Genomic DNA, 14,809 nt, shown 5'->3' with positions numbered 1-14,809 from the left:
CTGCGGGCGGGGGGCTTATCGGAATCCGGGAGCCCCTTTAATAAGGGGGTCCCCGGATCCCGGCCCCCCCACCCTATGTGAATGAGTATGGGGTACAATGTACCCCTACCCATTCACCTGTGAAAAAAAGCAAAAAATAAAAATAAAAACAACACACAAGGGTTAAAATAGTTTATTGCACAGCTCCGGGGGTCTTCTTCCGTCTTCGGGGGTCTTCTTGCCGGACTCCTCCGCTATCTTCTGCTCTCTGGCTAGCTCTTTCACTAGCGGAGGAGCCCGGCTTTCTTCTTTGCCGCCGGCCTCTTCTTCCAACTTCGGGGGTCTTGTCCCCCTCTTCGGGGGTCTTGTTCCCCTCTTCGGTTCTTCTTGCCGGGCCACCGCGCCTTCTTCTAGCTCTTTTACAGGCGGTGGCCCGGTCTTCTCTCACCGCTGTCTTCTGGCCTTCTGTTCTTCTCTTCTGTTCTTCTCTTCTGGAGATGTTGCCTCGCCGCGGTGACTTATATAGGGACATCACCGGATGATGTCCCCGCCCATTATGATGTCCCAGTCCCAGAGGATGCTGGCCCAAGTAGCTCATTCGGAAAGTCCGCCGGATAGTCTGCTACGTGTGTACGCGGCATAAGACTTTCATTGGGGTGTATTAATTTTTGCAACAGGGTCTTGGATGAATTTGTTAGAAAAAATACTTTGTGTGTGCACATTTACAAATCTTGGTTGCAATCAATGGCCCGCATTTGTGGGAGTATTTTGTACTATAGTGCCCCACATAAAACGTTGATTCTGAAAGTAAAGGTTTTCTGACAATTCTATTGGGGCATATTAATTTATGCTGTGCACTGTAACTGCTTATCTGAGCAGCTACAAGAGAATACGGACTCTGGACGGAGAGTCAGTGTTTGTGCAGAATTATGTCCACACACAAACTGGCCGCAGGTAATAATTCAGTTTGCATGCAGCCATAGCCCAGAGTTTTATTGCTTCCAGAGAATGTTTAGCTGCCTCTGAATGCAGAAAACTAGTCGCAAGTTGCTAGCCAGAAAACTTGCCCGCTACAAATGTAGCCTTTGAGGGATGTCGCCTCACTTCCTGTCTTGCTGACAACAGTTTCACCAGACAGGAATATAGAAGAAAATATGCAACAGGGATGAAAAATCTGACACATGATTTGGTGAAAGTTGGCTGAAAAAGTCATGCTGTGTGTATGCAATACAAGTTCTTGGCCGACGCCCTTTGTACAAAAATCCAAGGAAAAGTTTGTACAAAGTCCTATCGTGTGTATGAGGCATTACACAACGTTCTCTCCAGACTGACAATTCTTTTATCCAGAGGTTTCTCCATTGCTTCACCATCCAGAGTGGAGATCCTCTATGGCAGGAAGTTTGTTACTGGCTGCCTCACCAGGAGAAAATAAAGAAATAAGCCTAAAAAAGGAAAATAACCCAACCGCTTAACAATCCTAAACTAAACTGCCCTAATTCCTTCCCTGTATTTCTCCTATTGTCTACTTACCTCCTTTGCAGAGTCACAGCCTCCTCCAGCATTACCAGCCTATGCCATAAAAATCTTTTCAGCTATGACAGTGTTCAAAGTCCCTGTTGACTTGAATGGGGCCCTACACCAAGAGATTTCCTTGGGAAAAACTATAAACAAAGGAGGAAGTCCACTCTGAAACTACAATAAGTAAGCAGCTTGGGGGGGGGGGGGGGGGATGTTAGAACAGTTTAGCATAGAGAGGTTGGAATAGCAAAAGTTTTGGTAAAAATACAGCCGTCTTATGTTAAAAAATAAAATAAAAAATATATAGTTGTCTTTTAAATATTTAACTTCCCTTCAGCTTGCCAGTAACTGTTACATCACCTCACCGAACTTAAATACCATCTTACCGGGACAGAATCCCAACAATGTTGCGTAGTGATGAGGCATGGAGCAAAGACTTGACATTGCCCAGATCACTCCTAAAATTACTGGCTTCTGTTAATCTTCCAACACGGAAAACACGGAAAATCTGAAACTCTTCATTGCTGTAAATGGAAAAGACGAACATTTCATTTCAATTATTATCATCTCTATTAACAACAATAATACAGTAGGCCAATGTTATTCTGGCGTGTCAAATTTTAGATTGGACTTATTTTTTTCTTTAAGGAAAAAGCAATTGTTTTAAGCAAACAAACATTTTTATTGATCTAGATTCTGAAGGATAACAACTAGCTTATTGTACTCATGTTCTATCAAGCTTCTAAGTATGAGCAACTTGGCCTCCATCCAGTAGGTGGTGCTGTGCCACTATACTGATGGAATGGGATCTTTCGAGGAAAATTGTTCCTTGAGGGATCTCATACACGTCACAAAGGTTGCAGCTGTCTGATTGGACGCTGTAACTTCTGATGACCTCTAGCAGCCAATTTGGTGTGGGACTCTATAAATTAGGGCACCTAAACGATTTGGGCGTGCCTGGAGATTTTGGATAGGTGAGGAACAGAAACACTATTTGTCAGAGAGGGTTATCAGTGGGCAAGGTTCCTGAGCAAGTAGGGTCAGTGCAAGAAACACCTTTTGTTCTCCACAGACATTTCGATACCCGGATCAGCAATTAAAGACTAAGTAATGTGCTGCTGCAAAACTGTGCGTGACTAACTGTATTATCTCTGCAATGCTGTGCCATTAACCACTTGCTGTCCATGCTACAGCATGGCCGGATAGTTCTGCCATGATCACATCCACCGCGTGCCTGCTGCAGGGCACAGGCAGCACCGTCTGTGATTGCAGTGTCCAGAGGACACTGCTGATTACAGATTGAGGTAAAAAGTCAATCCGCTTACCAAATAGAATTTAAACCACTCCTCTATTCTAATAAAACATTACCATTGCTCCCTCGCACTACATCTATTAAACGCAGTGAAATTATGCATCCCACTCCCTGGAAATACCCCAAACCCCCTACAACCACTGACTGGCTCAGACGTATATCTAAAATTGCAGAGATGGAGGAATTAATTCATCAATCCAAAGACACACATACCAAATTTAGGAACGTCTGGTCTTGCTGGCAACACTTTAAAATGACAGACGAATACAAATACTTGCTCTCTCAAGGTTAGACCCTAACCCAAGAAACCCACGCGAAGGAATAGAAGTTCAAGTCAAACCCCCGCAGTCATTTAATTCTTCAACTCCCCCCACCTAACTTACACATTGCCACGACATGGATAGGACTGCTATGCTCTCCTACAACCCGTTATATCACAACACACTCCCACCCCTTTCCCTACCCATAACCACTCCCAACCCACTATCCCTCAAGCCCCATCCTGCTTAAGAACCTTGCCTACCAGAGGACTCCCTATTGGGATGCTAGTTGTCAGATGACCACATCCCTAAAATTGACCTAAACACCATAAGATTTGTTTTTAAGGTTGAACTGGATGGACTTGTGTCTTTTTTCAACCTGACTAACTATGTAACTATGAAAGCAAATAGGCAACAGTCTATTGACATCTTCTTATAAATTCACAATGACCCCAAATGACTACCCCCTTCCCTTGATGCCCCAACCGAATGTCCAACCACCCACATCAATACTGCCTCACTTCTCAATGGCCTCTTGTTTTCTAGCTATATAAAAGGTGCAAAACCACTTTGAAAGGTTCGGACCCTCATAAAGTAGCATCTAAGCTCCCTAGAACTTATTAAGGGGATACCTCTGTAACTAAGACAATATACAATTCAAATGAGAAATACACATTGACTTTCTCGATTATACATCTTAAGGGCTTACGTTTACTGGTTATATGTTTATGTTGTAAATTTACTCTAACATATCCTTTGCAATTGTTTTTGGCTTAAGGAACACATTTGTTAAATGTAATGTACCAACTTGTTTAGTTTTTTTCTCATCATTCTCGAGATGTACCGATATGATGTATTTCATGTTGTATTTACAATAAACTTTATCTTGGAAAAAAAAAAAGTAAATCAGCTGATCACGGATGTAAACAGAAGCCGGTTATTGTCACTCCTTTCCTCATGCTGATAGCATGAGAAGAGGAGAAGAGAGTGATAACCGACTTCTTCTAAACAGACATGTACACTGATGATCAGGGCACCGATTATCAATGTCTTGATCATCAATGCAGTCCAAACAGTGCCCACCAGTGCTGCCAATCTGTGCCTACCAGTACTGTCAATCAGTGCCTCACCAGTACCGCACCCTCCATCAGTGATGCCTCATCAGTGCAGCCTATCAGTGCCCATCAGTGAAGGAGAAAAATTACCTGTGTTCAAAATTTTATAACAAACATTTTTGAAACATTTTCGGCCATTATTCGTTATTAAGTGGTGATTAAATACCCCCAAAGGAAAGCTCTATTTGTGTGAAAAAAAAGGATATACATTTTGTTTGTGGACATTGTTGCATGACCGTGCATTTGTCATTCAAAGTGTGACAGCACTGAAAGCTGAAAATTGGCCTGGGCAGGAAGAGGGTATAAGTGCCCAGTGAGCAAGTGGTTAAAGGATATGTAAACCCAATATTTCAAATTCCTAATATGTGACTGCTGTACCATGGAAAGTAGTGAAGTGACCAAGGCTCCTTAGTCAAAACGAGTCTGCTCTTTTGTTTTCCTATATGTGCCAACAAATTTTTCGTACGGATTGGATTTGCCGGATATTTTTCTATTTTATCTACCTATCTGGGTGTTGTTTGGAGGGCACCGCTGCCTGAGCACCCACCTGTGGACTCCGCCCTGCCTGTTAGTATTCCCCTGTTCAGAGCGCTGCACCTTTCTGTTTGCATACCATGAAAAGTATCCTGCTCTCTTTGTATTGTTTCCTTTGTGTGGAATAGCTGGTATACCTGCCAGTACCTCTGCTTTCCTATTAGAGAACTGGCCACACTAGGCAGGAGAGCACAGTGAGGGTAGTTCTCTAGCTGTGCTGGGAAATCAGCCTGCTCTCTTCCAATGATCACACTTGTGCTGACACACCCCCTCCCATTCACTGGGAAGATCAGTGTACTGCTGTTTCTCCTCTCCTAGCTCTTATGCAGCTGTGAACAGAGGGTATGTGATCACTTATAAAGAAGGGGGAAAAAGGATTTAAAATGTTTTTATATGTATACTGTACATAAATGTTTTGTCTCTCATTTCTATTTTAAAATGAAAGGGTTATATAAGGCGAGGATTTACATATACTTCAATGACTATTCTACTGCATCCGTATGAACACCCACTGTTTGTTATTGGAATACTAGTGCCTAAAACAACTAATTTAAATGAATTCTCTTGATCATATTACATTATACAAGAAACTATACAACCTCCTTGACTGTGTGTGTGACCTCTCGCAGTTGGTGCAGCTCTCAGCCCCATGCTTTGCTTGCAAGCTTGTAACCTCTTGGCACTGGCCGTAATTATGTATGCATGCATATCGGCAGGTGGGCCTTAACGCAGAGCAGCCACATATGTGTCGCAGTTAAAACAACTGTCCATGCTGAGAGCGCACTCCCTGCACACTCCAAGCATGGTAGCCAGCGGGTGTTGTTAAGTACGTAATGCATACTTGCGCCTCCACCTCCCAGCTTCTAGAGCTCTTAAAAGGCTGGGAGGCGGTTGGCACAAAGAGGTTAAAGACCAATTCCTGACAAAAAAAATTTTTAGTTTTGGATACACATGCAAAATATTTTTTTTTCAAGTTTGCATTGCTGTCTGTGACCCCACACTGAAGGATCTGTACCTCCTTTTTTGTCTCTGTAACAGTAAGACAAGTAGTAAGGACTCGGAGAGACCTCCTTAAAAGAGTCCTGGACAATAGTAAAAATCTGACTGGTTCTAACTCTTCCCACCTCATAAAAAGAAAAGAACAGAGGATTTTGATTGACAATATAATATACAAGTAGGGAGGACTCTCACCATGGCAACATCCAAAATCTATATTCAAGGATTAATAAAAAGAAGGGGCCTTCGCGCTACTACGTGGAAAATACAAATAGGGTATATAAATACCTCTTCAACTATTCAATATAAATAAATATATAAAAAAGTAATAAATAATCATAAAGTGCACGTGCAAAAATAAGGTGCAAAAAAATGCAGCAAGATAAGATAGTGAACACAAACTACCATATAAAGTAATAAACGAAAAAAGTCCTGCGCAAAATATGCCAAAAATATATAGTCCTGAAATTGCTATGTGCAAGAAAACGTGTAAATAGATCAATATAGGTGTAAATAAAAAGTCCATATAATCATAAACACCAACGATGAAGGATAAAATGATGAACAGACGGTGGTATAAAATCCCAAAAGTAAGGGCTCTCAGAACTCTCACCTTAAAAAAGAGAAAACCAGGCTCATCACAAAAACAGGGGGTATCCCACTTCACTCCTCATATTCAGCCACCAGAGGGATCCTTAAGGCCGCGTACACACGGGCGGACTGTTCGCTCAACTTTGTCCGCTGAACAGTGTTTCAGCGGACAGTCCGCCCGTGTGTGGGCTTTCAGCGGACAGTTTCAGCGGACAGTTTGACGGACAAAGTCTTTCGGAAATTCCGAAAAACTGTCCGCTGAAACTTTGTTTGAGCGAACAGTCCGCCCGTGTGTAGGCTACTTTCGAAATGAGCAAACTGTTCCCGCTCGGAGGAAAGTCTGCTCATTTCGAGCGCGTGTGAAGGTAGGCGGGGCCCGCGACGGAGACGTCGCGGGCTCCGCCGCCTGGAATGGACTTAAAGGGGAACCCCAACGCCGAAAAAAATCGGCGTGGGGGTCCCCCCAAAGTCCACAACAGACCCTTGTCCGAGCACGCTACCCGGCCGGCCAGGAAAGGGGGGCGAGCGAGCGCGCCCCCCCTCCTGAGCCGTACCAGGCCGCGTGCCCTCAACATGGGGGGTGCCTTGGGGAAGGGGGGGGCCGCGCGGCCCCCCCACCCCAAAGCACCTTGTCCCCATGTTGATGAGGACAAGGGCCTCTTCCCGACAACCCTGGCCGTTGGTTGTCGGGGTCTGCGGGCGGGGGGCTTATCGGAATCCGGGAGCCCCCTTTAATAAGGGGGCCCCCGGATACCGGCCCCCCACCCTATGTGAATGAGTATGGGGTACAATGTACCCCTACCCATTCACCTGTAAAATAAAAGTACCCAAAAAAAAAACACAACACACGAGAAAAAATATTTTATTGCACAGCTCCGGGGGTCTTCCGTCTTCGGGGGTCTTCTCGCCGGACTCCTCCGCTATCTTCGTGTAGCTCTTTTGCTAGCGGAGGAGTCCGGCTTTCTTCCTCCCCGCCGCCGGCCTCTTCTCCCGACTTCGGGGGTCTTGTCCCCCTCTTCGGTTCTTCTGCCGGGCCACCGCGCCTTCTTGTAGCTCTTTTGCAGGCGGTGGCCCGGTCTTCTGTCGCCGCTGTCGCCGTCGCCGCCTTCCGTTCTTCTTCTTCTTCTTGTTCTTCTTCTTCTTCTCCAGGAGATGTTGACACGACGCTCTCTCCGGCCGGAATGCCAGAGCCGCCCTGCGCTGCCACTTATATAGTGACAATGGGGCGGTGTCACATGGTATATGTCACATGGGTTGGTCACATGGGTTGATGTCACATGGTGACCCCGCCCCTTACGATGTCATAGTCCCCATGTGACATCAACCCATGTGACCAACCCATGTGACATATACCATGTGACACCGCCCCATTGTCACTATATAAGTGGCAGCGCAGGGCGGCTCTGGCATTCCGGCCGGAGAGAGCGTCGTGTCAACATCTCCTGGAGAAGAAGAAGAACAACAAGAAGAAGAAGAAGAACGGAAGGCGGCGACGGCAACAGCGGCGACAGAAGACCGGGCCACCGCCTGCAAAAGAGCTACAAGAAGGCGCGGTGGCCCGGCAGAAGAACCGAAGAGGGGGACAAGACCCCCGAAGTCGGGAGAAGAGGCCGGCGGCAGGGAGGAAGAAAGCCGGACTCCTCCGCTAGCAAAAGAGCTACATGAAGATAGCGGAGGAGTCCGGCGAGAAGACCCCCGAAGACGGAAGACCCCCGGAGCTGTGCAATAAAATATTTTTTCTCGTGTGTTGTGTTTTTTTTTTGGGTACTTTTATTTTACAGGTGAATGGGTAGGGGTACATTGTACCCCATACTCATTCACATAGGGTGGGGGGCCGGTATCCGGGGGCCCCCGGATTCCGATAAGCCCCCCGCCCGCAGACCCCGACAACCAACGGCCAGGGTTGTCGGGAAGAGGCCCTTGTCCTCATCAACATGGGGACAAGGTGCTTTGGGGTGGGGGGGCCGCGCGGCCCCCCCTTCCCCAAGGCACCCCCCATGTTGAGGGCATGCGGCCTGGTACGGCTCGGGGGGGGGCGCGCTCGCTCGCCCCCCCTTTCCTGGCCGGCCGGGTAGCGTGCTCGGACAAGGGTCTGTTGTGGACTTTGGGGAACCCCCACGCCGATTTTTTTCGACGTTGGGTGTCCCTTTAAGTCCATTCCAGGCGGCGGTGCCCGCGACGTCTCCTTCGCGGGCCCCGCCTACCTGTACACGCGCTCGAAATGGGCGGACTTGCCTCCGCCTTACGTGGGCGAGTCCGTTCATTTCAAAAGTTGAGCGAACTGTTTGGCAAACAGTTCGCTGAAACAGTCCGCTCAAAAAGTGCCGTGTGTGGGCAAGTCCGCTCATGCAAATTTTGAGCGGACTGTTGCGGCAACTGTTTGACGAACAAAGTTTCAGCGAACAGTCCCCGCGTGTGTACGCGGCCTTACTGTGCCAGATTAGAGATGATAGTTTCTATATCCGGCCACTAGAGGGCCATTAGGGAGAGGGAGAGAGAGGAGGCTCCAATGGTGTAGTATTTTAAGAGTAAAATAATCAATTTATTGATGTAAAAGCAAAATCGGACTTTCACATTTTAATAGAAAAACACACAGCAAGAGAAGATAAAATAGTGGCGTGGCGTCTTCCGCCAGTCCTTTTAAGGTGAGAGTTCTGAGAGCCCTTACTTTTGGGATTTTATACCACCGTCTGTTCATCATTTTATCCTTCATCGTTGGTGTTTATGATTATATGGACTTTTTATTTACACCTATATTGATCTATTTACACGTTTTCTTGCACATAGCAATTTCAGGACTATATATTTTTGGCATATTTTGCCCAGGACTTTTTTCATTTATTACTATATTCAAGGATTGAGTCAAAAAATGAACGGACTTTGTGGGCACATAATGACAGCGAATCAATAAAAAAGTATACATTTTATTACAACATAGTTAAAACACATATAAACAGCATACAAACAATACCCCGTATGGGCACAGTTACCCAATGGACTGGATCTACGGTACACAGATTAATTTAATACTGTATTGAGGTAAAATAAAAAATTTCTGATCCAGTAATGCCTCCAAAAACGTAATATTTGCTTCCTCAGGACAGATACTGGGTAGGTGCTGGTATATTTAAAAACAAGAGAGTACAAGTGTAAGTATTCAATGTAGTATATATCTATAGAGATATGAATTATGATTGTTTGTGAGAGACTTATTGCATATAAATATAACAACGTGTAAAGCCCCATACACACTATCAGTTTTTCTGCTGAGTTTTTCCTTCAGACTTACCAAAACCATGTAATAGAAAAGCCTGCCTGATTGCACACACATTGAAACTCCTAAGGTTTGACCTCATATTACATGGTTTTGGTAAATCTGAAGGAAAAACTCAGCAGAAAAACTGATAGTGTGTATGGGGCTTAAGCTTGTCTGGTAAACTTGTTGCTCAAGGTGTGGGAGAACTTGACCAAACTGACAAACAACCAAAGAACGAAATTGTCTGTGTGTCTATAGTGATGGGATACACATATAGCATGTGGTCTATAGTAGATACCACTAAATAAGACAAAAAACAACATATGCGTTATAGATTAAGGTGCTACTATAAAAGTCCCCCAATTCAAAGACCGATTTATATTGGATTCTGCTCTCACCTGGTATATAGTAGTCATGTATAGGTATTTGAATATAAATCACACACAACAGTAACTGGTCACAAATTCCCACTACACTTCCCAATACAATATCTAAAATTAAACCAAGTCAATAATCAGATATTGCCCCTTTAGATAGGGTGTATATAATAGAGAAAAAATTAGAAAAGAAAATATACAAAGAGATAACCCATGGATACCGGACCAAGTTATTAAATGCATAAGTATACAGTCCCCTTAAGTATGGAGGCGAGTGAAATATCTAAGGGGGGGCATAGCAAACTATTAGGTATTTGACATAAAAAAAAAAAAACGCACGGACCCACCTGAATGTGTAAAAACTGCACTTATCACGCAGGGGGAGAGCTTTTGTTGGGGCTCAAGTTGGTATTGCTGCATATATAGGGGAAAAGTATGCCCATGTAATAGAAGCAATTGAATAGAATAAATATCCACTTTAGGACATAAAGTCGCATAGCGGTTACTGGAATGGTTGAGCAAAAATACGGCTTACCTTTTGGTACTGCACCCCTGTGTATGGCTTTCCTTGCTGTGTGTGGCCCAAACCCATGTGCATACCCCCTTATATAGAGGAAGAGGAAGTAGAGGGGTGTGGCAGCCTGAAAATTGCGCCAAAAAAAACCCAAGTCATGTGACGTAGAACAACTCCACGTGATCATAAGTCACATGCTCAAAGTCATGTGACCACCTGCATGCCCATCTTTGATAGGACATGAAGAAAGCAGAGAGATATCCAGTCACATGGCATATGTTTTTGGAGGAATTACTGGATCAAAAATGTTTCTTTTACCTTGATACAGTATTAAATTAATCTGTATACCGTAGGTCCAGTCCTCTATAACTGCATTATTAGGTAACTGGTAACTGTGTCCATACAGGGTGGTGTTTGTATGTTTTTTAACTATGTTGTAATAAAATGTATACTTTTTTATTGATTCTCTCTCTCTCATTATGTGCCCACAAAGTCTGTTCATTTTTTGACTTGGTCAATCCTTGAATATATATTTTGGATGTTGGCATGGTGAGGGTCCTCCCTACTTATGTCCAGGGTAGCAAATACCCACTTTTTGACCTTCAAGTTCGCCACCTGACTATGGCACAGGCCGTGTTTAAAGCTTTGAATACATTTTTTACTTAGGTCTTCATTTAATCCAGGTCGTCTTTTTTTTTCTTTTTGCTTTAGAGAAAAATGTCAGGCCTATATTGGCATTACAAATTATTGACTAGATATATTGATGAGGATATAAACCTGAGTGGTTTAAGGATACAAAGATTTCCTAACCTACATAATAAGTCTCCCACTTTTAGAAATGCAAGGGAACAAACCTGCAGAGATGCACCAAAAAAATGATGTAAATGTTGGTCGCTGAGTACATGAAAAGTATTAAAGAGGTTGATGAAGAAATAAAACAACTCTATGCCCAAAATAAATTATTATGTTCAAACCCATTGTATAATGTGAAGGATAAACAATTAAGGGATCGTCTTGAACAATTCAAACCTAATTAAAAACAAAGAGCAAAAATTCGCAAGAGACAAAATTGTGTTTGCAAATCATGAATCATATAGATAGTCTCTTCTGAATTCAAGACACTCTGGTGGCTGGCGTCAAGTGGCACAGTAACCTAGGACCCAGAATGAACAGTAAATTAGGGACTCATATTCCTCTAATGTCTCCAATAACTCTCGATTCTCACAAGGTACGGCTCATGGAAGAAATCGTAATTTCCAAAAGAACCCTTTAGTCACGAAAGTTTGCTCATAAATCCTCTGCACATGTAGTTGAACATGATTGGGGTAAGTTAAGCTCTGCACAATCTTCCTCCCTTTCCGGTACTTACACCTTCGTTTTTTTACGGCCCAAACAAGGGGGCAGCGCCTCCATCAAAAGAAAGCAAAGTAAGAAGCAACCTGGACCCATTCACAGTCAAAACTCCTCAAGAAATGACATCTTAAATGTAATTAACCTGTCAGATTATAATTTGACTACTGAAGAAATACAAGTACTAGGTTTAGGTCTAACCTTTTGTCCCACTCAGGAAATAGACCAATTTGAGACTATTAAAGATCTAAACTTGCTCATAAGTTGACCTACAAGTATTTATTTGATCAAGAGAGAAAAAGAAGGGATAAAGATAAAAAGCTTAGAGATCAATGGAAAACTTTTTTCAGTGAGGGATTTCCGAGCACTAAGAGATCTTACGGATCTTTTGGAAGAAAATGAAAAAAGTTTTAGCCCTTGTACACACGGTCGGAGAATCCGTCGGAATGTATCCTATCGGACTGTGTCGTCGGATAATCCGACTGTGTGTGGTATGCATCGGACTGATTCCGTCGGACCCAATTTTCCAACATGTTGGAAATATTTCCCGACCAACTGGGCCGGTCGGACATACTCCGATCATGTGTAGAGAATTTTGATCGGACCAAGTGTCACGCATGCTCAGATCAAATTCCTACATCAAAGCTATTGGCTACTAGCCTGAACGTAGTCCCATCTCAACGAAATTACGTCATCACGTTCTGAATGATCGGATTTTTCGACAACTTAGTCCGACCGTGTGTATGCAACAGTTTCGGACAAGATCCGACGGACAAAATCCGACGGATTTGGTTGTCGAAATCTCCGACCATGTGTACAGGGGCTTAGAGCGAAATTATGTTTCGAATGTCCCCATTGACAATGCTTCACAAATTATTATAAAAAATAAATCAGAGAAATTTCCCCCATTACAAACCAATCCAAATGTCCTGGCTTTTGTTACCCAAGTGACAAAGGAAATTGAAAGGCTACAAAATATATCCCCATAATGTCGATAATATGCCCCCTTTCAGAAACAGGCTTCACAAAAACTTTTTGCACAAGAGGGAATTATTATTAAACCCTCAGATAAAGGAGGCAATATCGTACTCATGAATAGAGTACAATATGCAGCCATGTGTGACAGGATCCTGGACAATGAAGAATGGTATAAAAAAAAAAAAAAATCTTTGAGGAACATGCTAGTAAGGTTCAGAATGAATTCTATTTACGTTTATTGGACTCTTTTCATCAATGAGTTATTACTAAAGATTTATACGAGGCCCTTCCCGTTAAACATCCTATCATGCCCACTTTTTATTATTTTCCCAAGACGCATAAAGATCTGGTGTGTCCTCCTGGACAACCAGTTATATCTGGATTTAGAAATATGGAGGAGAAAATGGACTTTTCAGGCACATATAAAAAAGTAACAAAAATGTCTTTATTTATACAGATCAAAGACTCACTAATCCAACAATACAAAAACAGAGACATGCTAAAAAAGTATCCAACAGGCCCATGAGTTAACCCTAACAGAGAGCAAAATCACAAAAAAATACTTCCTGTGGGGTATTAATATTAATTAAAACACAAACTCCCACTGGAATGTGACATCAATTGCTGGGATGTATTCATGGGTCCTGGTGGTTTTGTTTAAAAACACAGGTGGATGCTCAACATGTAATTGTCAGTGTACATAATAGGAAAAACTAATTTGTGTCTCTTTATTACCAACTCACCACACTGAGTACTGATACAGGCTCAAGCTTGCCTAGCACACGCTGCTCTGCCGCTGTTACACCACAGGCCCTCCAGTTGGATTCACAAGGGAGAGGCATTCCTACAGGGACCCCAAAAAAACTCAGAAACAACGCCACTGTGCGGACTACACTTGCAGGGATGCACCAGGTAGCTATAGAATAGGCATATATAAAAAAAAAATGTGTATCAAGAGACGCTGGCAAGGAAAGTCATGACCTAAAGGCATTCATATGCCATAAATGGGCCCCACAATATGAACCTTAATATTTTTTTAAAAATAATTTTATTTATTCAACTAGTATTCCCAGAGTGTTGTTATAAATATTTATTTCTGGGGGGAAAAAAAATATTTTTTGTATTATATATTTAAAGGGAAGATTTTTGAATACCGTAAACTCATCCATAAAAATGCTAAGAGGGCTGTCCAGAACAGGCTTGAGGAACATCTAATTATTTATTAATTTATTTATTAATCAGTGGTAATACACCTAGGCAGTATTATACTATTTAAAACAAGCCTAGAAAAGCCCTTTATCTAGCCTGGATTTCTGTAGGAAAAGCCCTGCTTCTGCTCTGACCCTTTGCCTCCTTTTTCCCACCCCCCATTCCTTTCCTCCTTGTTCTTCTCTCCCCCCTTTTTACCCCCCCTCCATTCCAAAATCCCCCTCCCCTTTTATTCTTCCCTTCCCTGATAATTTTGTTCACAAATCACCCTGGCTAGAATGATTATGAAAAAACATTGTTTCTTTTTTATTGCTCCACTATTACCAATACCTTATGGTTTTTAGGTAGTATTTAATTTCTGGTGATATGGTTGATTACTTGTGGGGTTGGAAATGATGTTGTGTCTTAAAGCAAAATGTTCAAGGTAACAAGCGGGTCTGTTACCAGAGTATTATGTATAGCAATGCTGTTAAGGACACTGAGCAGCCTTGATTTGTTAAATATATAATTTTATGTAATGTTGTGTCTTGAGTCTTGCCCAGGTGATCGCTGTTATGTTGCAGTATTTACCCTCCTACACTTTTTTTTGGTTTCTCCTCCCCCTTCTTTTTCCAAGCGAGGCCGGTGCCGGAACGCAGCGCAGCTAACCAGGCTGCGCGCCGCCTGCCATCTTTTGCCCCCCCCTTTTGTGTGTATACATGCGTCCACTTATTTGTGGAAAGAGTTTTGGTGTTGGCCGCTTGGTGTATGTTTGCGTGAATATGTGTCATTATATTGCTGTATGTACCTATCCACTTCCTGCGTACATCTATTTAATCAC

At 43.1% G+C, this 14,809-nt stretch overlaps 1 protein-coding gene across 8 annotated transcripts in view; it reads right to left on the bottom strand.

The window, feature by feature from the left end:
- Positions 1 to 14,809, bottom strand: part of PARP4 (poly(ADP-ribose) polymerase family member 4) — a 716,724-nt gene that overhangs the window by 500,577 nt on the left and 201,338 nt on the right. For all 8 annotated transcript variants that reach the window (XM_077483981.1, XM_077483982.1, XM_077483983.1 and 5 more), the window contains exon 11: positions 1,884 to 2,021. In XM_077483981.1, the coding sequence (XP_077340107.1) occupies positions 1,884 to 2,021 (138 nt within the window). The remainder of the gene's footprint in view (positions 1 to 1,883; positions 2,022 to 14,809) is intronic.

The sequence above is a fragment of the Lithobates pipiens genome, unplaced genomic scaffold (assembly GCF_037356315.1).
Source record: "Lithobates pipiens isolate NorthernLeopardFrog02 unplaced genomic scaffold, aLitPip1_a1.2 Scaffold_16, whole genome shotgun sequence".
Classification (NCBI taxonomy): Eukaryota; Metazoa; Chordata; class Amphibia; order Anura; family Ranidae; genus Lithobates; species Lithobates pipiens.
Note: the sequence above shows the minus strand (reverse complement) of the source record. Positions and strands in the feature narration are given on the sequence as shown.